The sequence below is a fragment of the Octodon degus genome, unplaced genomic scaffold (assembly GCF_000260255.1).
Source record: "Octodon degus isolate 3935 unplaced genomic scaffold, OctDeg1.0 scaffold00069, whole genome shotgun sequence".
Lineage (NCBI taxonomy): Eukaryota > Metazoa > Chordata > Mammalia > Rodentia > Octodontidae > Octodon > Octodon degus.
The window spans coordinates 335,131-361,860 of NW_004524645.1; the positions used below are offsets into that span (position 1 = coordinate 335,131).

Consider the following 26,730-nt stretch of genomic DNA (forward strand, 5'->3'; position numbering starts at 1 on the left):
CTCCTCTTCCTCCTCTTCCTCCTCTTCCTCCTCTTCCTCCTCTTCCTCCTCTTCTTCCTCTTCCTCTTCTTTTTTCTTTTTTGCTGGAACACGTTTGAAGCTATTGTATCTTTCTACATTTGTGAAGTTCAGGTATCTTAAGACATTTCAGTTATTGCAAACTTTTTGAAAGCTAAGGGTTTTTTTTTTGTGGCTGGCTCAGCCCACCCTGGGGGCAGGGCTGGAGTGGCATGTGGTGCCTGGAATCCAACAGTGGTCCCTGTGCCTGCCTAAGCTTGCCTAAGCAGGCGCTTTAGACTGCTGAGCTATCTTGCCAGTTCCTGAAAGCTAACGTTTTTGAATGTTACCTGACGAATCACATAGAGTTTTGAAAGGTATTCAAAGTTATTTCAGAAATCAAAGCAAAGTATAAAGAGCAGAAAGGAGAAACAGTAGTTCATAGGCAGAGCCCATGGATCTTGAGGACCTGCCATGTATGCCCTTGCAGCTGCTGGGCAGGCACCTGTGTTTAGTGGCCTTTGGTGTCACTCTCAATAAGTGCAAAAGCCATAGTGGGTGACTTCCTTGGGAGTGACCCCATGTGCATTTTCCATTGCGTTCAGGAATGAAGATGCTGAGGAACCTACTTGCACAGACCCCTGCGGAAATGGGGACCCCCAGATCCACGTGGGCATTCTGTGAGTACCAAGCCCCTTGCCTGCCGCTCCCAAAGATGCCCTGGGGATGGGCCCAGCCTCGCAATGCCCGCCTCCACATACAGGCGAGGGTATGGAGGGACCCTGTGACCTAAATGAGGAAGGACCCATGAGGGACCCTGACCTCATGGAATAGGGGTTGGGAGTCGTAACTCAGTGACTCCTGAAAGCCCCAACTAAGTCCAGCTCTTGGGGACATTCTCTGCCATTTCTACCCGGAGCTGATTATGTTGTTCCCGGCAGGAGAGACAGCAGGCTCCTCCATCCTCGCCAGAGCAGGTCACTTGGTGGTTTGGTTTCTAATTACAATTCCAGCCCTGGCAGTCATCATAGTGCTCTCCACAGCAAGGCAGGAGATTCGGATCCCTGCAGTTTTCTTTGCCTTACCTGGGGTTTGGGATTGGCACTGTTGGCCTTTGGAGCTGGATAGACTAGGGGGTCTGTTTTGTTCAGTAGCGTCCCTGGCCTCCACCTACAGGATGTCTGGGCAGGCCTTTTCTCTCCAGTGTAACAATAAACAATGTTTCTATAAAGTTTTATAGCATAATTTTTATTGTTTATTTTTTCTTCTCTTAAAAAAACCCAATGACTCCAGATAGTGAGGTGTCGCCTGTGGGCAGGCTGGGGCAAAAATCCCTTTCAGTTAATGAGCACTACTGCTGGCCAGTCATGGGCCTTTCCATTGTGGGGAACTTGTAGCCCATGATCTCTGGGTTTATTCTTTAGGCATGATGGTGCCAGTGAATGTCTCCTTGTGCACGTGCTCCAGCTGAGGAACTTTGCTGGGCTGGTGATGAGTGAAGACTACAAAATGTAAGCTCCTGGGCTGGGGGACAGCAAGTGGGCCTCCCTCGGGCCCTCTCCTCCAGGCAGGGTGGCATGCCACCTCGATGCTTGGCGACTTGGGAAGGGAAAATCCCACCCAGAATTGCCAGTAAAACAGGGAATGTCTGTCTGAAGTATAAAGACTCTAAGTTTTAAAAAGAGCCTTGCTGATTATTTGAGGCAGACAGCACTGGGTGAACTCTGGGCTTCGTTGATACCAAGCCAGTACCTGTCACTGGCAGTATTTGGCCTTCAATTGTCCACCCAGGTCCCAAGGATGGTGATGACACAGGCCCGTTTGGCTCTAGGAACCCAGCAGGTGTATTGCAAGGTTCTGACTGGGATCAGGGAGGGTGTCCTTGGTTGAGGAGAGAAAGTGGGAAACATGAGTTGGGCCATTTGCACATCCCCGGGTGATCTTGGCCTCAGGCGTGGTTGCTGCCTCTCTGCACTTCATGGCCCAGGTGGGTACTTGACGGTGGGCTCCCTTTGCTGAGTTCAGTGGCTGCTCAAGGTTGAGACCCTGCCCGCCACCACTTTTAGGAGTTGTAAGTAGCTTAGGATTCACCTTAGGCTGTGGCTCACCCCGATGACAGTGTTGCAGTGAACACAAATGTTTTGAGACTCCCTGTATGCTAAGATCTGGGCTGGGGATGGAAGGGCAGCAAACACAGTGACACCCTTGTGGGTGACAGGCTGACAAGTTGGCAGGCGGAGCTAGGAGGAAAGGGCAAGGAGCTCTTGCCACAGTATGGTGACCGAGAAAGCACAGAAGCACCTGGCACCTTCAGGACTGACCTTGAAGTCTTCTTCTTGGGTACTGCATCCTCCTCCCTCCCCAGCACGCAGAGCACAGGCTCATTAGTTCTTTGGGCTTACCTCTAATTGACTTAGAACTTTTTGCATGGGACTCCAAATTTGTCTCCATGGGCACACAGAGTGAGCACCGCATGTGGGTGTGTATTGGTGACACGTTGGTGTCATAAACACAACTTGCCCATGCTTTTCTTCCTGTCTGCCACCAGCCACATCCGTGTCTACCTGCCTCCACTGGACTCTGGCACTCCCAGCACCTACTGCTCCAAGACTTTGGAATTCCAAGCCCCGCTGGTGTTCAATGAAGTGTTCAGAATCCCTGTGCATTCCAGCATGTTGACACTGAAGTCACTGCAGTTATATGTGTGTTCTGTGACCCCACAGATGCAGGAGGAATTGCTGGTATGGTGCCCTGGCATGCGCTCCTGCCTCCTCCTTCCTTAGTTTGTCTCCCCTTCACTTCTCCCCCTCCCTCTCCTTTTTTCCTCTCCTCTTTTTTTCTCTTCTTGCTCTTTCCCTTCCCTTTGTCTCCTTTTCTTTCTCTTTGCCTTTTATTCCTTTGCCATTCTTTTTTTCTTAGTTTTTATTTCTTGGTCTTTCTGCCTTCCCTCTGCTTAGAAATCATCCTCATGTTACATGGTTTCTATGGCTGAGTGGGCACAGAGGAGTAAATGAACCAGTGCTCCTGCCAAACGTTTTGTAGCTGAAGTGATCAGTTAAATTTGAATGCCATTTTTAGTATAAGTGCATCTCATGCTGTATCTCCCACTCATTTATTATGTACCAGGATGCCCTGCATTTTGTCTAGCAATCTAGGGCTAGGTCTCCAGCAGTGTGAGGCAGAGGTCAGCCTTTAGTGCCCAGCTGTCCGAGGCCAGAGCAGCAGGCCGTGTGGAGGTTAGCCAGTCCTTCCTCAGGGTTAAAGTTCCTGAACGAATCAGTGGCTCAGCAAGTACCAGTCCTGAGCTGCACCTAGCACCCCAAGTTGTCATTCTCTTCCCCTGCTCCCTTTCCCACAGTTTCTGATTGGGCAAAACAAGCAACCTGGGAGCCACCCCTCCTCTCTTAGAGTCCTCTAGGATGGCCAAAGATGGGGTTAAAGGAGACCCACAGGGTGTGCTCTTCAACTCCTCACAAAAATCATTGCAGGTTGCATGAGTGAAAGGCATAGTCCGATTTATTAGGCAAGCAAGAGCCATGAGGTAGTATGGGTTTGGTGCTACGTAGGTGGTCTTAGAGGCATGCTTTAGGACGGATGATCTAGGATGTTTTGCCAGAAGCATTGTTTGAACCCCTTGAATCCATTTGTTCATCTTAAGGTCAGATTGCTGCCCTCTACCTCATCGACCAGATTAACTCATGCACTTATGGTATCTTATGTGCATTTGCACATGAGAAGTCTGGAAGAGACCAGCCTAGAGAGCATATACAAGTGTAGGAAGTACCTGGATGGGTAGCCTTGGGGGGCTTTGATCTTGCCTTAGAGTTCCAGTTCTCATGCCTCCTCTGCCTGGCTTCATTTCATCTATCCTACGTCAGGGCACTTTCCTTGCACTGTAGTCCTTCTCCTAGGAGTGAAATAGTTATTTCTTAAGATTAAAGAGTAAAGTTGATGTTTTACAGGACTGCAGTTAAGCTGAAATCATTCAGTGTTTGTTCTGGCTTTTCTTTTTAACTCCTGTGCAGGGCATTGCTCAGATAAATTTGGCCGACTGTGACAGTTTAAGCGACATGCAGCTGCGCTGGTACCCAGTGCAGGTCTTTGCCAGCTCCGAGCCACCCAGGACAAAGGAGAATGGGCGATCAGGGGACAGGGCCACCCGGGATCCCGTGCATGGCAGCTCCGGGAAGACGGTACTAATTTACTGGTTTTGTGGCTGCTTTGTGACTTTGAAACTAGCTTTTACTTGGGGAAATCATTTCTAAGCTTCATGTAGACTTAAAGTCAGAAGATAGTAGCAATGAAGAAATAGCATTTCAGAGGAAGTAATAAAAATCTCCATGTATATGGCCATTTCATGACTGCTTTTCTGCTGTAGTGGTGGGGCTCAAACCCCTATGACATCTTACATGCTAGGCAAATACTCTACTGTACTACATCTACAACCATTTTAAACTTTATTTCAACTTAACAAGGTCTTGTTAAGTCGCCCATGTTGGTTAATTGGCAACCTGCCTGCCTCAGCTTCTGAAATAGCTAGGGTTATAGACATGCACCATTATGTCTAGCTTGATAATACTTTTTATATTTCATTTTTAATGGAAAAAAGTAAAATAGAATTTCATAAGTAATAGGTAGATAATGTCTTTTAATGCATATGTGTTGGCGAGTTGGTTTTCTCTGCACTTGGACCCTCAGAACTGTGTGACGAGGCCAGTGAAGCTCTTGCTGTGCAGGCAGCTTGGCTTCTGCTGCTGCCAGTGCATGGGGCCAGAGTCCACTGCAGGACGGATGCTTGCCGTGGTGCGCACGCAGCGCCTGCCATCTGCTCTGTACCCTGAGCCAGTGGGCTGTGCTGGTTCTCAGAAGCCCCGCTTTCTGTTGTAGGATGCGGTGACGGCACTGCTGGCCAGAACCACGGCCCAGCTGCAGGCGGTGGAGAGAGAGCTGGCTGAGGAGCGTGTGAAGTTGGAGTGCACTGAGGAGGGCATCCTGGAGATGGAGCGGAAGGAGGAGCAGGCGGAGGCCGTGTCTGAGAGGTGGGTGCTGGCCAGTGAGGGGCCCAGAGTGCTTTCTACCACATCTGGACTATGGACCTGTTTTCTTTTTCTTTTTTTGTGGTACCGGGGATTGACCCAGGGCCTTCGCAGTAAGCTACATTCCAGTCATTTTTCTATTTTATTTTATTTTTAAATTTTGAGAGGGTTTTGCCAAGTTGCCCAGACTGACCCTGAATTTATGATTCTCCTGTCTCAGCTTCCCAGAGTGCTGAGTTCAGAGTGTTTTTGGTTTGCAGGTGTGCGCTTCCATGCCCAGCGGAGGCTGCATTTCTTGGGATGAGGCTCCCAATGCGAGGGTTGGTCAGCAGTGTCTCTCCTGGGGAGCTGTGACTTTGGGTTCAAGCTGCCTCTCAGCCACATCTCTGTAGGTCGTGCTTCCTGGTGGCGCTGCTCAGGAGCTGGGGCACTGGGGTACATGCGCTGTGGAACTGAATGGCAGTGATGTCTGAGCTTTGTGCCTGAAGGTCCTGGGAAGACTTCCTCCTTTCGTTTGTTTCTGGTACTTCTTTTCAAGAGTGGGGCTGTTGGTGCCTCCTTCCAACCAGGATGGAATGTGACAAGGTCCTTTTAAAATTGTTTTCTCAAATTAGTTTATTTTTGATAACATAGTAATCCTTATTCATTTACTTTCTGATCTATATAGGTAATAAAAATGGAATTGTAGCTACCCAGTGATGAGAAATTTGTGCTAAGTAACACCAACATGCTTTCACTCTGACCAGTTAGACATCTGTAATTAACCCGCTTTCTCAAAGCAGCCTATTAATCAGTCTCAGCATAGTACTTCAAAGCTTTTCTACCTGTCAGATTTAGTGCTTGAGATTTGAGGACTGCTTCATCTTGTTTAACCCTTCGGTGCACTTCGCATAAAATCCCTGGTTATACATCTGTGCCTTAAGGTTTATCTACACATAGTTCTTCCTGAACTCTTTCTGTGGGGAGTAACTTTTCCCTTCCCCTTGCTATTCTTTGTGGTACCTACTATTAAACAAACTTTGTAACAACATGGGTGAAAAGAATTGACACTGAATCATTTTGGCTTTAATTCAGCCATCTCTAGGGAAGTAACAGCTCAGTGGTTAAGAACAGGACTCTGAGCTGGGCATGGTGGCTCATGCCTACAATGCAGCCCTCTAAGAGGCTGAGGAAAGACAATCGAAAGTTTGAGCCCAGCTCGGGCAACTTAGCATGACCCTGTCTCAAGGTTTAAACACTTAAAATAAAAAAGGGGCTGGGGACGTCATTCAGTATGAAGGCCCTAGGATTCAATCCCTAGTATAAAATATATATGTTCAGAAGGGAGGTGTCCTTTGTTCAAGTTCAGGCTCTGCTATTTATCAGATATAGCCTTGTCTTATCTTCTCTGTCTATAAAAAGGAACAGCAGTGGGCCTCAACTCTTGGTGTTATTGCAATTCAGTAATGTATGCCAAGCACTTAGCACAGTGCCTGCTGCACAGAAATACAGACTCTCCTAATGATAGGCTTTGAAGTGCCATCTCCCCTAGAAAGCAGAAATGCCCTTGTACTTTACGAGAATAGCAACTGTCTTCAGTTATTGGAAAGGAGTGGGCTGCATCTGGTGCTTCTGCTGCTGAGCTCCAAAAGCATCACAAAAGAAATCCCTCTGAGGAACATTCTGTGAGCTTTTGTATTATCACCTTTAGGAGCTGGCAGGCTGACTCTGTTGATAGTGGCTGCAGCAACTGCACCCAGACCAGCCCCCCATACCCAGTGGAGCCCTGTTGTGTTGCTGTTAACTCCATTCATGGAAACACATTTGCTGGACAGACAGATCCCTACAGCCCTGAGAAACGTCAGCCCTTGCCTATTAAGGTAAGTAGAACATCCTGGCATTCCAGAGTCCCCCAACATTTGAATGGAGAGTACTAGAATCAGCCCTGGAAGGAGAGGGTGTGTGCCCCCAGGTCCATCATGGGAAAGGGAGAGAGTGAGTGGGGAGCAGCACGAGGGGAATAAACAGCAATGGCTGGGCTCCCAGGCAGGGGAAGAATATGCTGAGGCCACCGCCCCACCCAGCCACTAGGTGCTGTGGAAATGCGGAAGCCGTGGTAGAAGTTAGACAGTGCTCCTGGATTGGGGGCAGTCACTAAGCTGAGGCGTAGTATACTGCAAGCTGAAGGAGAGGAGCACATGTCTAAAGATCTGTAAAGGTTGACCAGGCTAAACAGATGGGCTTCTCAGGATGGAAAGGACAGCTATAACGGAAGTCAGCTTTGACACTTCCGTATGCCATTTTGTGGTGGCACATTCCTGTCTTCAGGGATGGATAGATAAGTGCCAGACAGTCAGTCTCCTTCCTCCCAAAGGTTTTGCGAGCTTCTCTCTGCTCTTCTACATTTGTGACATGAAGAGAAGCACACTTCTGCCCCTGATCTGTCATGCTTGGTTGATGCTGTGTCAGTGACCTCCTGAAATGCTGTTGCCCAAAGTATTCATGGTCATTCTGCCCATGGCGCCAGCCCTCACCAGGCTGAAGCACCAGGCACAGTCATTGCCACAAGCCTAGAACAGCTCCTTCAGTCCTTGCTGACAGGAATTGCTGCTGTTCTACCTTTGCAGCCCTTGAAAGCAGCAGCCCAAATCGTAGTATGTGGCTGTGGAGGCTAGGCTGGTGCTTTCCCTCTTCCTCAAGCTGTAATTTCTAAGAGATTCAAATTTATGGAAAGGTTCCTGGAATAATGCAACATGTGGCTGTATCTCCATCACATAGACCCCCCTCGTTCTTCCCTTCGGATATTCCCTCCTTCCATGTGGATGCACACAGGTGCAAGGAAGAAAGTGTCAGAAACGTCCACCCTTGTGGGGCAGGCAGACAGGACAAAGGAAGAATCAGTAAGGTGCAATTGTGTATTTGATAATTGAGAGGGCCATTGGCAAGTGAGATGGGAGGGCAGGGGGATTTATGCTTTTAGAAATCTTGGCTATGGAAAACAGTATGGCCGTCTCTCAGAACATTTATATCAGAGCTACTTACCATGTGCTCCAGTAATCTCACTTCAGGGTGTGTGTCCAAATGGATTGAAAGCAGGATCCCAAAGAGATAGTTGCACAGCCATGTCTGTAGCTAGCAGCATTTCTAACAGTAGCCAAAGGGAGAAGGCACCTGCATTATACCTCTGTGGATGAGTGCGTAATCAAAATGTGGCCATGCAGAGTGGGCTATGATTTGAGCTTGCAAAGAGGGATGTCCTGACACTTTCTTCAACAAGGCTGAGCCTTGAAGACGTTATGCCCAGTGGAATAAGCCATACACACACTAGCTCCTGTGTATGTGTTGGGGGTTGTCTCTGGGATTCCTTCAGATACCCAGATGTTCAAGCCCTTATATAACGTGGCATAGTAGATCCCATAGAACCTGTGCACATCCTTCCTCCTGTATGCTTTAAATAATCTCTGGGTGAGTTATGACTCCTAATACAATGCAGTGCTATGACAAAGTGTTGTTTAGAAAATAATAGAAATTTTAGAAATAGATATATTTAACACCAGATACAGGTGGCACAGGCATGCTGCACAATACGCAAACAAGATGTAAAGTGAACTTGTGCTCTAGCAACAAGTCCTAGGGAGAGGCTGCGAACCTGCAAGATGCCAGGAAGCGCCAGGAGGGTGTACCTGCACATCCCTCCATTCCCCTGTGTGCAGTGCGGTGTAGCACGGCATATTCATTCAAGTGTTGCACTTTGGCACTTTCTGGAATTTTTATTCACATAATTCTACACTGTGGTTGCTTGAGCCCCTAGATGCAGAACCTGCAGATACAGACAGTTGACTGCACTGTGTAAGTCCACTCGTATGAGGTGCCTGGGACGGTCAAACTCATGGAGGCAGGAGGAGAGTGGTGGTTGCCAGGGGTTAGGGTGGGTTGTTGTTTAATGGGAACAGAGTTTCCATTTTGTTCTAGCAATCTGTCACATAATAGTATGGATATACTCAACACTACTGAACTGTACCCTTAAAACTGGTTAAGATGGCAAATACATTATGTACTTTTTTAACCACACTTTAAAACCAAAACTTACGGAAGGTGTCACCAAGAGCTGAGGAGGGAACAGAGATATGAAGGGGGGTGGGTACAGACTCTTCCAAATAGAGGGCAGAGAGTGAAAGGATTAAATGCTACAAAGCCCGCTCGGAACCCTGTCTTATTTCTAAGAGGCCTGGGAAACTAAGGGTGGATTTTTAAGTCAAGAGGTGAGATGATCTGACAAGGTTTACCAAAGTGAAACTCAACATAACGGATCCATTTTAAAGTAAAGAATTCAGTGGCATGGAGTACATTGAGGTTGTATAGCTTCCACTCCCATCCGTAACCTTTTCATCCTTCCAAGTAAAACCCATACCTATGAAGCAGGCCCTCTCCGTGTACCTCCCCAGCCCAGCCCCTGGTAACCGCCAGAAAGTGTCATGTTCATAGGCTCAAGTAACAGGTGGCCTTTTGTGTCTGGCCAGATATGGGGTATGTGAAAGAGAATGGAGTCTGGGATGCTATTAAGATGTTTTCCCCACAAACAAATAGGGAGCAGAAATCCCTGTTAAAAGCTTTCTATCAGATACAGGTAGTTTCAGCCATTCAGTCCTGGATGCTTTAGGTGTGACACACAGATCAGACCTGCAAGTGGAGGAGTGACAGAGACAGTGTCCATCCTAAATTTACTGCTGGTGTTATGGAGGAAGTTGTGGTAATAAATGAACCACTCTCTAGGTTGACAAGGAAACCAACACAGAAGATCTCTTCCCAGAAGAAGCAGCAAGCATCCTGAAGGAGCGACCCGGTCGCCGGGCCCGTGGTTCACCTTTTGTTCGCAGTAGCACTATCGTCCGTTCTCAGACCTTCTCACCTGGAGCACGAAGCCAGTATGTTTGCAGAGTGAGTACGAATTCCTTTGCCACTTTCCTGGAACATTTCCTTTTTTTTTTTTTGTTCTCTCTCATGTTTTCATTTTTACTATTTGTGGTAAAATGTATACATGTCCTGACAACTCATACCAGTTGATAAGTGAATACCACACACATGTGGAGATAAAATCGGCATTGGGCTGCCATGTCCCTACCCTCATCCTGCTCCTGTCCAACTCTGGATCTCCTCAGCATTGGAATTCACTTTCCCTGGATTTCTAGTGTTGTGTACATACCAGCTCAGTCAAGAAGCAGGTATTTCCACAGACACGAAGGAATAGCAAGTCGAAACAATGACTGACTGGAGTTTGGTTGGGATCTAGGAGACCAGGTCTCTGCATGGATAGTTCTGAAATGTATCCATGTCCCAGGCATCAGGGTGACAGTGACTTTGAAGACTCTAGATGCTGAGGCCGTGGGTTCTGACTCACCTACATCTAAGTTCCTACCCTGTGGGGAAGCTGGAAGATACTTAGTGGTTCTCAGCATTGGCTCCCCCTAGCTACAGAAGCACATGGGGTCACTTCCCTACATACCAGTGCCCAGGACCCACCCCTGGAGACCCCCATTTGGGGCGTGTGAATCAGAACTCTGAGAGCTGTTGGATGGTTCTAGTATGCACATAGGGATGCAGCCCCTCCCATAGGTAGGAGAGAGTGAGACAGCATGGTTACTGAAGATAGGACACTGAGTTGGTGGTCAGGAGGCAGTGGCAGTGGGACATCAACAGCATGGAGCTAGAGAAAGTGGTTTTTAAGAAACAAGGCTCTTTTCTGGAAATGCATTTGTCCCAGCTCTGGCCAAAGAAGAAATACAACAAATGCTTGTGATTGATGGAGTGAACTGCTGAGCTCCAGTGCTGCCTGTCATGAGCCAGGTTGTAGCTGTTATCCCTCAGGTGGAAGTGTTACTGACGCCCATAGGCTGGAGACTCCCTGTGCCTCTGCTGGTAGACTTGAAAGAGGGCCTGGTATTGGTGGCTTTGTTTTATTTTGGTTTTGTCTTTCGTTTTCCCTTCAAGTTCCTGTTTTAACTGAAATCTAAAGACCTGGCGGTAGCACCAGAAGTCCGAATTGTGTTTGAGGGTCTGTGAGGAGAAATGAAATGATCCCAATTAGAATACACACAGAGAAAGAATAGTGCATTTCTGATAAATTGTTTCTAAACATCACTCTTTCTGATGCAGCTTTATCGTAGTGACAGTGACAGTTCGACACTGCCCCGGAAGTCTCCTTTTGTCCGAAATACTCTGGAAAGACGAACCCTTCGCTATAAACAGGTGTGTGTCATGTAAACTAATGTAGAATCCATACCTATCATGGGAGTTATTTTATAACCCACACGAAGTAGTAGTTCAAGGAACAGTTAAGGTCATATTAATTAAAAGGTAATATTTTTCATGTCCTTTTTAAAAAAAATTTTATTTATTTCTGTGTGTGTGTGTGTGTGTGTGTGTGTGTGTGTGTGTGTGTGTGTGGCCAGCTCAGCCCACCAGGCGGGGCTGGCTGGCATGTGGTGCTGGGGGATTGAACCACAGTCCCTGCACTTTTCCAAGCTTGTTCCAAGTAGGTGCTTTAGACCACTGAGCCATCTCACCAGCCCCAATGTCCTTGTTTTTAATATATAATTTTGGAAGCATATATATTATAATGTTACCAATCTTAAGATAGTATCTCACATAATTTGTGATCTTTGTATTCTTAGCTGTTAAAAGGATTGAGCAATAATTTCTGTGTAATAGGTACCTTTTTACAAGAGAATGTATATATTTTATGTCTGGATACATATACGCATATATACATACATAGATGTAGTTTAGAAAATGTGGGTTTTTCAGCATACCGCATTCTTCTACATAGACCAGCTCTGTGGCTTTCGTTTCCTTTCCTCTCTGAGGTCTTTACATCATGCCAGTTTATAAAGTCTGGTGATTTTAGTTTGTAAGGTAGTGAGTGTATCTTTGTCTCTTCTGGCAAGGTGCTTTTGGAATAGGTAATTTTTCAAACTTGAGATTTCCTTGTAGGGTTTTACTGAGAGTAGTCACTGACTGAGAATTAGAAGAAAGGATGACGCAATTCTGCTATGCGACTTTTCCAGCAGCAGCACCGTTGAGGCTTTAGCGGGGCTGCTTCTTTGCCCTGGAAGCTGTATTATGTGCTGGAGGATGCTGAGCGGCAGCAGCCCTGGCCCAGCCTAATGGTTGTTAGTGGCACCCACCCATGTACCAGTTGTGACAACCCAAAGTATCCCCCGATAAGGCCAGATATAACCCTGAGGGCCAGATTGCCCTTGAGTAAAATCCACCAGTCTCTGCTATGAGTGTATTAGAACTTTGAAATGAATTTTGGATTATTAAATTAAAACATATTTGATTTTCAATTGCATGTATGTACAAAATGATGTTTTGTGTGTTTGCATAAAATCATGCATTTGACACATCCAGCAAGGGTGGCCTGCTAGTGGGTTTTCATTTCATTACAGCACTTCCAGGGTTCTCGTTCTCATTTTTTCTAGGCCATATACAAAAGGCTTCTCTTAGGGCTTTTTAGAACATATCATAATTGTTTCCTTGAGGCTTATTGAAGAAGGAAAGCTTTTGATAGCCTGCATGGGTGTGTATGTGCATATGGGCATGGGTGCATGTGAAGATTTTTTAAACATAAATCACTGATGTGGTTTGTAACATGCGTCCCCCTTGCCCCATGAGTTGTTAAGAGTTCTCCATGTCAGTATATTTTTTTCAACTTTCACAATGGCTGTATTTTATGCTGACCTTGTAATAATTTATTTAATCAGTTTCCCACTATTATATATTTAGGATTTTTGTTCAGCCATAAATTTAATTGGATAACTTTTGTATGTGGGTAGCTGCACCTTTCATGTACACGTCAAAATGAAATCTCAGAATCAAGGACAATGCATATTTTTCACTTTAGAAATCTATTTTTAAATGGCATATCTGAAAGATTGCTTAGTTTTCATCCTGTCAGCTCTGATAAGAAGACCTGTTGCTCCATACTTTTGCAAATACATAGGTCCTCATTTAAAGAAAGCAATTTGTGGTTATTAACTTTGATATCAAATTAAGAGATTTAATCTTGCCCAAATCCATGTATTTATTTTATTTTATTTTTTTTTGCGGAACCGGGGATTGAACTCAGATCCTTGTGTTTGCCAGTCAAGCACTCATCCTACTGAGCCATCTTCCTGGCCCAAATCCATGTATTTTTAAGTATGAGCCATGCTTAGGTAGTACCTGTGTCACGCCAGTCTCCTGTTTGTTATGGAAGAAGCTTGCAGAAGGCCAGGCACGTGAGCCAGCCTTCTGCATGCAGGCTGGCATGCACACTCACAGCCGCTGTCCCTACAGTCCTGCAGGTCCTCCCTGGCCGAGCTCATGGCCCGCACCTCCCTGGACCTGGAGCTGGATCTCCAGGCATCAAGAACACGGCAGAGGCAGCTGAATGAGGAGATCTGTGCCCTCCGTGAGCTGAGGCAGCGTTTGGAAGATGCCCAGCTCCGAGGCCAGACCGACCTCCCACACTGGGTGCTTCGGGATGAGCGATTCCGTAGCCTGCTGAAGGAAGCAGAGAAGCAGGTGAAAGCTGGGACCTGCAGCTCTGCCTGCCCACACCATTGCCATCTCCTTGAGTCGTGCTTGGGTTCAGCAGTGCACCTCTCTGTGATGACATGGGAAACTTTCCGGGCTGATGGAGCCAGACCTCCCTCTCTGGCTTGGGCCAGGAGGGTGGCATTGGTGGTGGCACCAGCATACACCTGGGGGATCTGGGTGCTAGAGGAGTCCCAGAGCTTTGCTACCTGTGAAGGGCATGTTCTGGAGCGAGCCCATGTCAGTCAGACCTGACTCGAGCCGTCCCGAGTGACACCTGTGGGGAATTCCCTAGGGGAAGTGGATGGGTCTGGCCTTTCCCTCTCAGTGGTGGGGTTGGCACTTCCGGGCTCCAGGGCGGGGAGTGGACTCGCTTGTTCTTCCTTTAGAAAGCATGGCAATGACAACAGCTTGCTCATCAGATGTTTGTGTTCCAGACAAGACAGACCAAACTTGACTACCATCAAGAGCAAGCAGCTGAGAAGATGCTAAAGAAGGCCTCCAAAGAGATCTACCAGCTGCGTGGGCAAAACCACAAAGAACCCATCCAAGTGCAGACCTTTAGGTAGGGGAGAGTGAAACACTGTGCCCCGCTGGCTTGTTGCTGCTATATGTTGTGATGCAGAGTAGTCACCTGCGCCTCGGGGAATTGGCACTTGTGCTTACTGCATCGGGATCATCTCTCCTCCCCTACCCACTTCCCATTACCGCAGACATTGCTTTCTTTTTGCTGTTGTACCTCTGTTATTATGAAAAGCAATTCAAGTCTTCAGAAAAATCGAAATCTGCTGCAGGTGGCATTCCTACTGCTAGTAGTGTTTTGATGTTTTCTTCTGGCCTTTCTTCCTATGCATTTTTTTAATACCGCTAGTAATCATAACATAGAGTGGATTTTTTTTTCTCCGAATGCCTTCAGGGCAGGTTTGGCTGGCTTGAGTTGTAGGGATTGAACCACAGCAACCTGAGCCTGACTGCTTTGTTGAAGCAACCACTTAAAGAACTGAGCTAAGGGGCAGGCCCCCTGGATTTTTTTTTAAATTAACATATCATGCTTCTAGCTTCATTCAGTTATAATGTTTTCAAAGTTTGTCCACATGGTAGATACTTTTATTCCTGAACAATACTTGCTTGACTTTCAGCCTAAATCACTGTATATCCTTCATATTCATGTCCCTATCATAAACTAGCATGAGATGCTATAATGTCCTTTAATTATGTTTTAGAACTCATTCATCCATATATGTTCTCATTTTTCATTCACATATAAAGGGAACAAGTGTTTCCTGTGTACTCATTATATACTGGGAACTGTGTTGGACAATGGAAATAAATAAACCCCTGCTGTCATGGGGCTTTATAACTTCTATAAAATGTACAGGGGCTGGGGAGATAGCTCAGTAGAGTAAGTGCTTGCCTGGCAAGCACAGGGGCCTGAGCTCAATCCCCGGTTCTGCCAAATAAATAAATAAATAAATAAATAAATAAATAAATGGACAAACAAACAAGTAAAATAAAATATAAAAATGTAGAGACTATGTCCAAACAGATGTGCTGTTGGGAACTTACATTTAGTTTGTCCTGTGAGTTGGAGGAAACATCTTTATCATAAGAGCCTCCAGTCAGCTTTCAGCATGTTCAGATAAACTTCTAACCTGTAGTTCTTTCTAATTTTAGGGAGAAGATAGCATTTTTTACAAGACCAAGGATTAACATACCTCCTCTCCCAGCCGACGATGTTTGATGTAGTGCATTGTGCACATGCAATATTTATCTGCCTGTTTTATTTTCATGAAGTTCTTAGATTAGCTAAATTTGTCTTTTAAAATATTTGTGCAAAGCTATTAATATACACATTTTGTAAAGAAACATATATCTATACATATATATTTTATAATAGTGACGGCAACAGGGCTTGGTTTTTCCTTGTTGTGAAATCGACATCTCTGAAGACAGGTTATTTTATAAAAGATCAACTATCATGTTAAGAGTGTACAGTTTTTACGCTGTTTTATTTGACTTAAAGGCTGGAAGACAGAAACGAAGTGAGTTCAGGCAAATTCACTGTATTGTAATTTATTTATAGTACTTTTTTTCCTTGAAGGAAAATACTGACTTTAAGATGTATTTTAAGACTGAAATTTTGTTCTTCAGTATTGTCATGGAGTAGAATGGGACTTGGGGCCGGTTTTGTTTCTGACACCCGAAACGCAAACACTATGTACTAAATTTGTCACTTGTATCCGTTTCTCATAGGCGCACGTGCCACGTGTATTGTACACTCTCGCTCTCTTTGTGTCATGTTAACACATCAGCTGCAGTGGTTCAGTCCTGATTCACAGGCCGTGTGTGGGGCTGGGCTCAGCATCCCACGTGTGCAGGGCACTGATTGCTCTTCATTGCTGTGTTGTCGTCTGATGCATCTTTCTGTGTTCGCACGAGTCTGAAGCCGGTGACAGAGCTTCCGGCGTCCCAGGTTTCAACCTGCCTGTCCACGGTAGCTGTCCACACTGCTTGTACTTGTCAGATCCAGTGCAGCCCTACTGTCATGCTCCCAGATCATCTGTAGGGAGGAGGTGCAGGTCAGCCCCTGCTTCCTCAGGGAAGTGGACCGGGAGCTCAGGGTGCACATTTGCAGTGTAGCCGAGGGGAAAGACAGCGTCACAGCATAGACCTAACCTTGGAAGGTGCTTTCTTTGTGGAGAGAAGGACATGCGGGTGCCTCGAGTTACCAGTGAGTCACTAATAGGAGAGTGTTTAAGCTAAATCAGAACACCCCCCACATTAGAGTCTACCCAGTGTTCTTCACCAAATCTTAGAACTAGCTCATGAGGGAAAAAATTAATGTCACGAAATATGCCATTCTTTTAAATGCCAAATGATAGAAATCATTTGCCTCGTACATATGTATTACATGTGAGATGCACTCTCCTTTCTGAGACCTTGGAGGAGTGAATGAGGTAGTCACAGGAAATGTCAAAGAGAACAGAACATTCTTTTCCTAGATCTTTCTTCCCCTCCCCTAGAAATGTCCCTTTTAATCAGGTCTCTCTTCTCATTGATCTGTAACACCCCCCTCCCCATATAACCCACTTTCCTTTTTACATTTATTAAAAATGAATTTTGTAAAAGCATTTCATTGACATGTGACCAATCACGGACAAAGGAATTTGTTAGTGGTGGTAAGACTGCAAACTTTTTGCTTTTCATGGTTGTCATCTCTTGTTATGTATTCCTGCTTTTAGTCTTGCTTTTTTGCCTTTTTTTCCCCCCTGATTCCTTTTTGTAACAGCCCATGACGAAGGTAGAGCCCCGGAGCACGAGTTCTTAGGAGAGTGGCCAGTCTGCAGCAGCAGTGCCGAGCGGGCCCGCTTCCTGGGCCCCTAAGCTGTCGAGAGCTTAAATTCTGAGAACCATCTGCTGCTGGCTGCTGGCTGTGTGCAAGGCAGAGAGTGTTCAAGTGTCACGTGCACGGCTCCCTGGACGTGGGACCGCGCCTTGCACACAGGGACTGCGTGCCACTTCTTAGCAGCTGACCCAGGTAGCTCTCTCTAAGTGACTCAGTGGGTTGAGGCAGCTTTTCTGCCAACCCCGTTCGGTTTCAAACCCACTGTGCCAATAGCAAAAGCCCCCAGACAAGTGTTTTCCACTCTCGCTGCCCAGGTTACACAGATGCCCAGCTGGAGTGCTTCTGTCCCAGCTCCAAGACTTTTGTATTTTTAAGAATCTCTCCTTTGCCCTGAAAAAAACAGCAGCAGCTCCTGCTGTGGTGTCAGTCAAAGGAACACCTCTGTCTGCCACCTTTCTGTGTCACCTCTCCCTGCCACCCCACCTGTGGCCACTTTGGCAGCTGAATGGAACCCTAGCAAGGAAAGCAAATCAGCGCAGTGAGAGAAGAGAAGGGAGCAGTCTTGTGTGGGGCACAGCGCGGTGCAATGCGGCCCGAGCAAGCAGGAGGACACGAAGCACCCTCCTTTGCTTCTCATTTGTGCCTTGGTGCCTGCCAGCTGCTTAAAACTGCCACACCCAGATGGCAGTGCATATCTGCTTAAGGGGCATTTTCATCTGCTGTTAAAATCCGTGCATATGTGGGGCCTTGCAAGAAAGGAGACTCTGCCATATTTTATGAATAGTTCTGGTCCAGAGATGATCAGAATTCTGCCACCTGGGTTTTTAGAAACAACACTATGTGTAAAAGGGAATTTGGTTTTTACTTTTTATCTAATCACTGTATTGTCAGGCTTTGATTGATAATTGCTGAAATAAGTAACCTTCTGTTGTGGGAATAAGTTATAATCAGTACTCATCTCTGTTTTTGTCACTGTTTTCTCTGATTGTGTCATTTGTATTGTTTGAAAATATTTCTTCTATGGAATTAAACTAACGCCTTAAGAAAAAAGTGAAAATGTGTGTTTTTAAAGAAACTTTATAATCATGGGAACTGAAATGTATAAAAATGGGCTGGGTCATAGCTCAGTGTAGAGTGTGTGCTTTGCAGGAATGAGACCCTGGCGTCCATTCCCCAACACAAAACGTAAAGAAACAGCCATGTGCTAAAGCCTAGAAAGAGGTATCTGAGCAGAGATAGTACAGTAGGTACACGGACAGCCCTCACCTGACTTTGAGGGGTCAGCATGGCTGATCGTGTTTCGTCTACATGTCACCCATGTCCCACTTTTATGATTTGAAGCACGTTGCGTACACTGCATCATTTCATCTGTGTTTCAGTACGTACTGCTAAATTGGGGAAATTCTTTCTTGTAAATGTCCTTATATTTTAGGCATCTAATTATTCTTTAATGATACTAAATACCCAAAGTTCACTTTCCCATTTGTTATTTAAAGCATATAATTTAGGGCCAGCCAAATAGCTCAGCAGATTAAAGCGCCTGCAAGCTGGTGCAGGGGCCAGGGTTCAATCCCCAGGCCTGCTGTGCCGGCCCCACCCCTGGGTGTGCTGAGACAGCAATTGAGACTGGGTGTGGTATTGCACGCCTGTAATCCCAGCTCTTGGGAGGCTGTAAACAGGTGGATTACTATGATCTAGCAGTGAGACCCTGAACACCCTGTAGACCCTTCCCTAATACACAAAAAGGCATATAATTCAGCAGTTTTACTAAAGTCACAGTTGTACAAATATCACCATCATAATTTTGACACATTTTTCTCATCTTTTTTTTGTGTCTCTCTTTTTCCTTTTATTACCTTTTAAAAAAATTAATAGAGTAATTGATAAAACATCAGAAATGGTACATATTTAGAGGACCAAAATGATAGATATTCAAACATCGTTTTTGTACTATACATTGCTGTCTTCAATGTAGTTGCTTAGTTCGCAGATAGCAGAGTTAGTCAAGGTAAAAATTCTACATGTTAGTTGCTTTAAAAAAAAACTTTTATTAAAATTTTTATTAAATTCACCTCAGCTGTCATGTATATATACCTGCATTTTTTCCCTTATCTTTAACTATCTTTTCTCCTTTCTCTCCTCTTCATTGTTTAATCCTTACATTCCATTTCTTTCTGTTTTTTTTCTTTTTTTATTTATTTATTTGTATTTTTTTCCATAAATTTATTGATAAACAAATAGCAATGAGACAGTTTCAAATCAAATTGGTAGGACAGTTTCAATAATTAACACATTGCATACATTCCTTCCAGTGGTTAATTGCTGTACAGGATGTGGACATGATATCCAATCTACAAAAATATGGAACGCTTCACGAATTTGCGTGTCATCCTTGCGCAGGGGCCATGCTAATCTTCTCTGTATCGTTCCAATTTTAGTATATGTGCTGCCGAAGCGAGCACACATTTTTCTCATCTTAAAAAGAAATCCCCACATCTATTAGCTGTCACTCATTGCTACATGTTTCTCTGTGGATTTTCCCATTCAGACCTCTTTATTTTTTTTTCCATAATTTTATTGAGAGACAAATAGCAATGAGACAGTTTCAAATCAAATTGGTAGGACGGTTTCAATAATTAACACATTGCATACATTCTTCCTAGTGGTTATTTCCTGTACAAGATGGCAGACATGATATCCTATTTACAAACACCATTAGAAGAAATCCCTCTATTCATTAAGAAAATTATATATCTATCCTAACTACTTTGAATACACAGATACAAAATGGACATTCATCTGTATCCCCTTTTTTGTTTATTCTGTCTTTTGAATATTATAGGTGTGTTAACTCAGCAAAATATTCTAAGAGTCCAGTAGCCCATAATAGCATTGGGTCTTCCGCTTGACTGGCAATGTCAGAAATTGTTGACCTGAGTCCCCTACAGCTCAACATAACAGCATGGCTTTACTTCTTATACTTCATTTTTATACTTTTCTGCTGGATGGTTAAGACCAAGATAAAGCAGGACCTATGCAACAAGAGTTGTAGCTTTTGGATCTGATAAGGTCAGTGAAATCCCCTCAGGATTTATCCTGAGATCCTGTACCTCAGATTGTAGATCCTTTGTCAGTGCCAACCATGTGGATGAGTCACGGCCATTGCTTGGCTCCGACCTCTTTAATAGATGGAATTGTAACAGTGTACTTTGGGTGATGCTCTCAAGATCCATCCACATGGTGACCTGTATCAATATTTCATCTTCATAGCTGCATAATCACTTGTACAGATAGGCCACATTTCATTTATCCCTTCATCAATTGCTGGGTGTCTTCTGGCTAATTCCACTTTGGGACTATTATAAATAATACTGATGTGAGGGCTTGGGGAGATAGCTCAGTAGAATAAGCGCTTGCCTGGCAAGCTCAGGGTCCTGAGTTCAATCCCCGGTACTACAAAAAAAATAATAATAATACTGATGTGATCTTCTGTGTTCCAGCATTGGTGTGGGTATATTTTTGTTTCTCTTGAGTGTGCACATATTCCTAGGTGTGGGATTGCTCGGTTGTATGGTAAGCCCATATTTTACCTTTCAAGGAACTGTCAGACTTTTCCAACGCAGCCACAGTACTTTGGATTCCCATTGGGAGTGTACCCGGATTTCACTTTCTCCACGTCCTCACCAGGACTTGTTATGTCATTTTGATTGTAGCAGTCCTAGTAGATGAAGCGTTTTCTTACAGTTATGTGTGGTTTTCAGTCTACAGGATTTGAAGATATGTGATGTTTGGTAAACAGGTTACATGTCCTATGAATCTCCACATTTTACATTCAGCTGATTGTGTCCCTGCGAACATGTTCCTAGAATGTTCCTTTAACTTGGTAGTTTCATTTAAAAGCTTAACACAATGTAGTTTATACATTTTTTATTTTTTGTTGGGAAGATCTCCAAATACCATCCATCAGATGACTTATAAGATGTCATAGTATTTTTGCAGCTATTGATGCCTAGGCCCATTGGTTCCCTAAGAGCTGCAAAAGGATGATACTTTAATCCTATAATTTGTTGCTAGTTATTGATTGATATACTCTAATTAACAGAAACTTAAAAATCTATTTTAGTTACCCTCTGGTAAATGAATTATTTTGCTACCTTTGTGCAGCAGTGGCCAATTTGTTTTAGATTTTTGAGATTTTCTTTGTACTATCAGCACATGGGTTTAACATGTTGATGGTTCCTTAATCCACCGGATTTGCCCTTGTTGATGTCTGATCACTTATCTTTGGCCAGGGAAGCCTCTCCTGGGTGACTCCAGAGACCTTCGCTTATGACCCCAGTGGTCTGAGACAGCTTCCTTGCTATCTGTATGGCTAAGTCTGTCTTGTCTTCTCTTTTTTCTTCTCTCCTCTCCTCTCCTGTTCTCTCTCTCTGTCTTTCTGCCTTTGTCTCTGTCTCTCTGTCTCTCTGTCTCTGTCTCTCTGTCTCTGTCTCTATCTCTGTCATCACTCTGTCTGTCTCTGTCTCTCTGTCTCTGTCTCTATCTCTGTCATCACTCTGTCTGTCTCTGTCTCTCTGTCTCTCTCTGTCTCTGTCTCTATCTCTGTCACTATCTGTCACTCTGTCTCTGTCTCTCTGTCTCTGTCTCTCTGTCTCTGCCTCTCTGTGTCTCTGTCTCTCTCTCTGTCTGTCTCTCTCTGTCTCTCTCTCTGTCTCTGCCTCTCTCTCTCTCTCTCTCTCTCTCTCTCTCTCTCTCTCTCTCTCTCTCTCTCTGTCTCCTTTCAGCCAGGTATTTCTAATCTAGACTTGGTCATTTTCCCAGGGTGTCTTGGTTATTTTTCTTTCACTGCTGAGGCAAAATTTACCTGACACCCATTATTAAGGAAGGAAAGCTTTATTGAGTTCACAGTTTGTGGTGGTTTCATTCCATAATCAGCTGTCTCCATGGCAGGGTGGCATGGCACAGGGGCAGCGCTTTAAGGTGGCAGAAGACAGCGAAAGCAACAAGAGCAAAAGGAGGGAGGGCAAGTCTCTTTTCCTCACTTATGTTGTTTTTCCCCTTTTTTATTTTAATTTTTTTATAGATTACAAATTGAAAATAAATTATTTACAAACATAAATGAGTATAACAATAAAAATTGTCCAAAATAAAAATAAGGAATTTACAGATCAGTCATAATAGTTCACTGTGTCAAAACCAAGAAACTTATATTTATATAATAAGAATTCTCAAAGTAGAAAGGAGTAGGCAATAAATATTTAAAGATTTAAAATTTCTGAATTTAGTTCAACTTATAATACTGCATTTCCAAGAAAAATTAACCTTTTTGCACAAGAAATTTAAATAAAATCATACTAAGATACACAAAAATGAAATTGTTCAAAACTTATTGTAAAGAAAAAATCATTAAAGCATATATGCAAAAAATATTAGCTATGGAAGAACAAAATTAAATAGCATCTTATTCCATATTAGAAAGAATAAAGGACCAAGTGTGTAAGAAACTAGACTAATTAAAGGACTGAGAGAAAAAAAAAAGATCTGTCCTCTTTGAATTATATACTTAGTAAACATACCTTTGAAAACTAAAAGTAAGATTTTCTAGTTACATAAACTTGAAATATTTTAATACCTCCAGACGTAGCATATACGAAATAACAAAGAGCATAATTCAAAAGGGAAGAGAAGTTGCAGTATGCTCCTGGATGAACAATAAAGAGCTCTCAATATGGTAGTTACACAGGACTATATAAAATGTGTTAGAAGAACCCTGATTTAAAGGTCATTGCAGATTTCTATGAAACAGTACCAATCTTATGTTGGGTTATACACATATTTTTTTCATATGTGTGTGTGTGTGTGTGTCTGTGTGTGTGTGTGTATAAAAGACAAGGAAGAAGTAATATAAAGTCAACAGAAAATGGAAATATACTTCTAAAAATTTCTAATACTAGGAGAAGATATAGGGTGTCTTTTAAATAAATTGTAAAAGTTATAGTATAAATCTTAGAACAAAAATTAAGATTAAGCAATATTCAGAAACTTAAACACTAATTAATTAAAAATTAAATGTTTCAAAACAATTCAACTAAGAAAAAGGTTTCATGATAGCAAAGAAGTACTAAGAGTAAGACAAGATGAATACTGGAATGGCAAATAAATGACCAGCACTTCTAACAGTTTGAGGATAGGATATCGCACAAAGTTCTAGTGTGTTGTGGACATGCATAATGACCATGACAGTTACTGGTGGCCAGGCGTCACTTGTGGAGCTGAGATACAGCTATTTCTTTGAAATCCACCCTGTAGACTCAGATGGAATCATGACCCCTAGGGTGGAAGAGAAGTCCATTTGTAGAGTGTGCTGATGGAAATATTTTGCTGCTGAACACAAAAGAATAACTGAAAGACTACTATTGTATACCTCTTATTCTCCTGTGTTTAATTGTTTGCCCTGTTTGGTAGGTTCTTTCCATTCTCATTCATGGGGCTGTGATCAATTTGCTCGCTCTCTAGAACCTCATTTAGTAGTCTGTGTAGGCTTGGCTTTGTCATCATGAAATTCTTTAGTTACTCTTTGTCATGGAAGTATTTCACTTCTCCATTATACTTGAAAGAGAGTTTTGCAGGGTATATCAGTCTGGGTTGGAATGTGTTTTCTTGCAAGACTTGAAGTACTTTGCTCCATGCCCTTCTTGACTTGATAGTTTGTGAAGAGAAATCTGCCATTATTCTGATGGATTTTCCTTTAAATGTGATCTGTTTCTTTTCTTTAGCGGCTTTTAGTATACTGTTCCTGTGCTGAATTTCTGAGATCTTGATTATTATATGTCTGGGTGTGGTTTTAATTGGGTTGATGTTATTTGGAGTTCTATATGCTTTGGTTACTGACTGTCAGATTGTTGCCCCATATTTGGGAAGTTTTCTGCTATTACTTCTGCCCATATTCTTTTTATGTCATTTGTATTGACTCCTTCCTTCTCATTGGTGCCTATTAGTCTCACATTGTTCATTTTGCATCGTCTTGCAGGTATTGAATTATTTCTTCCTGTATCCTAGTTGTTTTTTAAAAAAATTATTTGTGTGTGTGTGTGTGTGTGTGTGTGTGTGTGGCCAGCTCAGCCCACCAGGGGGCGGGGCTGGCTGGCATGTGGTGCTGCGGGATTGAACCGCTGTCCCTGTGCTTTGCTAAGCTTGTTCTAAGTAGGTGCTTTAGACCACTGAGCCATCTCACCAGCCCCCTATCCTAGTTGTTTTTAAGAGATCTTTTCTTACTTTTTCACTAGCTGCAATGGTGTCTTTCAGGTCAGAAAGTCTATTTTCACTTTCCCTCAAACAGTTTTGCCAGTTTGTGATTAGGTTTTAATTTCCTATATATCACTTTGAACCTGTTTCATACAGTCTATTTCCTTCCTATATTGCTTATTCAGGAGTTCCATCATTTTTATATTCTGCTCTATTTTTTTATCAGTGTATTCTTTTGAAGCACTTAGTATTTCTTTGATTATAGTTATCACTAGATTTTTTAGTTCAGAAATTATTTCTGATCTGACTTCTTCTATATCTTTCTGCAGTTGTTTCTTTACTTCCAATGCTATTATTTCAGAGATATCTGGCGTGTGATTTCCAGTTTCCTCTATGCTAGTGTCTTCTGCAGTTTTATTGGGTGGACTCGGGGCCTGAGACTGCATTTTGTTCCTTCTCTTTGTCATTTTGCATACCATTGTCTTCTGACCTTTGGTGTAGTGCTTAGATAGGGTTATTACCTTAGCATCAGGTCCGGATCTCTGAAGTTCCGATTCCTGTAGGTGGGTGTTGCTTGGATCTGGCTGATGTGCTCCACTTCTTTCTGCTGCAGGTGTTAGAGTTGAACCCTTTATGTCTCTCTGGGAAGATGTTCTCCTCCTGAATCAGCTGGGTGGGTCTTGCCACTAGCCTCTTTGCAGGGAGTTCTATTGCAGGGTTCTATGCTGGGCCTGCACTCAGGGTCAATTCAGGATCCGGTGGCCCAGGCGGTCTCACTCACACACCTGGCTTGGGCTCTGGGTTGACTCAGGATCTGCAGGCCCCGGGAGGTCTCACTCACACGTGGGGCCTGGGCTCTCCCTCCCTTATGTTGTATGTAGGTTACCTGCCCTAGGGCTGGTGTAGTGCACCGTCTCTGTGCCATCCTCTTGTACAAGATGAGGATATTTACAAACTGAGTGCCCTGGTCCCTGCTGACTCAGTTAAACTTCTAAACTTCTGAAGTTGACAAAGTATATCAACTATTACACAGAGTAACTTACTTTCTTGATGCCAGACGTTCTTGTCACTATCAAATTAGGCATTATTTTTAGGTCTTGTTAATGGTTAGCTAGCTAGACAATATTTTAAAAGGATAAAAAAAGGTATGGTGGGTATAAGATATTATGTCCCCACTCATTTGCTTATCCCATATCAACTGTGTACCTGTTTCAAAATAGCAGTACCAACAGTGCCAACAGCAGTATAGTTCCTGGATACTGCTTGAATTTTTTTCTTACAGTTGCTTTGGTCCTTGTGTATCTTACGAGGAAGATTCAGTCAAATTGCTATGGCCTGGAAATGTAGCTCAGTGGTATAGCATATACCTAGCATGTGAAAAGCCTTGAGTTCAATCTCCAGCACTTCAGTAAATAATAAAAAGAACTATGATAAAAGGTACCTGGGAATATTTCCTTTTTGTGTGGTTCAACTATTGGCTGGCTACACATGCATTACTTTTTATTTGGATTGTATTAAGATACTGGGAGTGAAAGCAGGGCCTTCTGAATACGAATTAAATCCTGTGCTGAGCTACATCCCCAACCCTTTTTAAACTTATTTTTTGAGTCAGGGTCTTGCACAAGCTGTCCTTTACTTGAGTTCTGCTTGACTCAGCCTCTGAGTAGCTGTGGCTATAGGCATGTGCCACTGGGCCAGCCACTGGAGATTTTTATGGATTGGTCTTTTAAATTGTATTTTATAAATGCATGAAACACAGTGATGGTTCCAAAGACACAGAAAACCAGTTATATTCAAAAGTCTAATTTTTATTATTGTCCCTCTATCCTTTTCCTTTTCTCTCTTTACAGATAGCCATGAAAATGTTTCATTTAAAAAACCCAAAATGGGGCTGGAGAGATGGCTCAGTGGTCTAAAGCACCTACTTAGAACAAGCTTGGCAAAGCACAGGGACCACGGTTCGATCCCCCAGCACCACATGCCAGCCAGCCCCGCCCCCTGGTGGGCTGAGCTGGCCACACACACACACACACACACACATACACAATAAATGTAAAAAATAAAAAATCCAAAATCATGTGTACACACATTTATGTGTGCATGTATACAAATTACATGCATGTAAATATATATTCAGATATGTACATATCTATTTTATTTATTTATTTATTTATTTATTTATTTATTGTGGTGCCGGGGATTGAACTCAGGACCCTGCGCTTGCCAGGCAGGTGCTTATTCTACTGAGCTGTCTCCCTGGCCTGACATCTCTATTTTTGTTTCTCCTCTTTCTTGAATAAATGGCAGCACAACAAATACACTTTTCCCCACTTGCTTTCCTTTTTTTTTTTTTTATGAGTCTTAAGTTATTTATTTAGGCCATCTCTTGCACAAGCAAAGGGATGGAAGATCAGTATGAGGGTCACCATTTGATACAAGTAAGGAAGGTGAGCTTAAGGTCCCATACACTTTTCTGGTCTGATTGCCAAGTAAAGGTCCAAGTCAGAGCCATGCTGCCCAATGCCCAGGTAACGATGGTCCAGGTTCTCC

General features: G+C 43.6%; 1 protein-coding gene and 1 non-coding gene across 2 annotated transcripts in view; one reads left to right on the plus strand and one right to left on the minus strand.

Annotated features, from left to right (window-relative positions):
* Positions 1-17,335, plus strand: part of Wwc3 (WWC family member 3) — a 116,110-nt gene extending 98,775 nt beyond the window's left edge. Inside the window, exons 13-23 of the mRNA XM_004635023.3 lie at positions 603-677; positions 1,422-1,508; positions 2,546-2,738; positions 4,023-4,190; positions 4,885-5,036; positions 6,724-6,892; positions 9,786-9,950; positions 11,166-11,258; positions 13,350-13,577; positions 14,027-14,154; positions 15,264-17,335. Of these exons, the coding sequence (XP_004635080.1) occupies positions 603-677; positions 1,422-1,508; positions 2,546-2,738; positions 4,023-4,190; positions 4,885-5,036; positions 6,724-6,892; positions 9,786-9,950; positions 11,166-11,258; positions 13,350-13,577; positions 14,027-14,154; positions 15,264-15,330 (1,525 nt within the window). The 3' untranslated portion in view covers positions 15,331-17,335. The remainder of the gene's footprint in view (positions 1-602; positions 678-1,421; positions 1,509-2,545; positions 2,739-4,022; positions 4,191-4,884; positions 5,037-6,723; positions 6,893-9,785; positions 9,951-11,165; positions 11,259-13,349; positions 13,578-14,026; positions 14,155-15,263) is intronic.
* Positions 17,336-19,290: 1,955 nt separating this feature from the next.
* LOC111817769 lies at positions 19,291-19,397 on the minus strand. Its single transcript, XR_002821889.1, has one exon. It is a non-coding gene; the product is annotated as a U6 spliceosomal RNA (small nuclear RNA).
* Between the last annotated feature and the right edge of the window lie 7,333 nt (positions 19,398-26,730).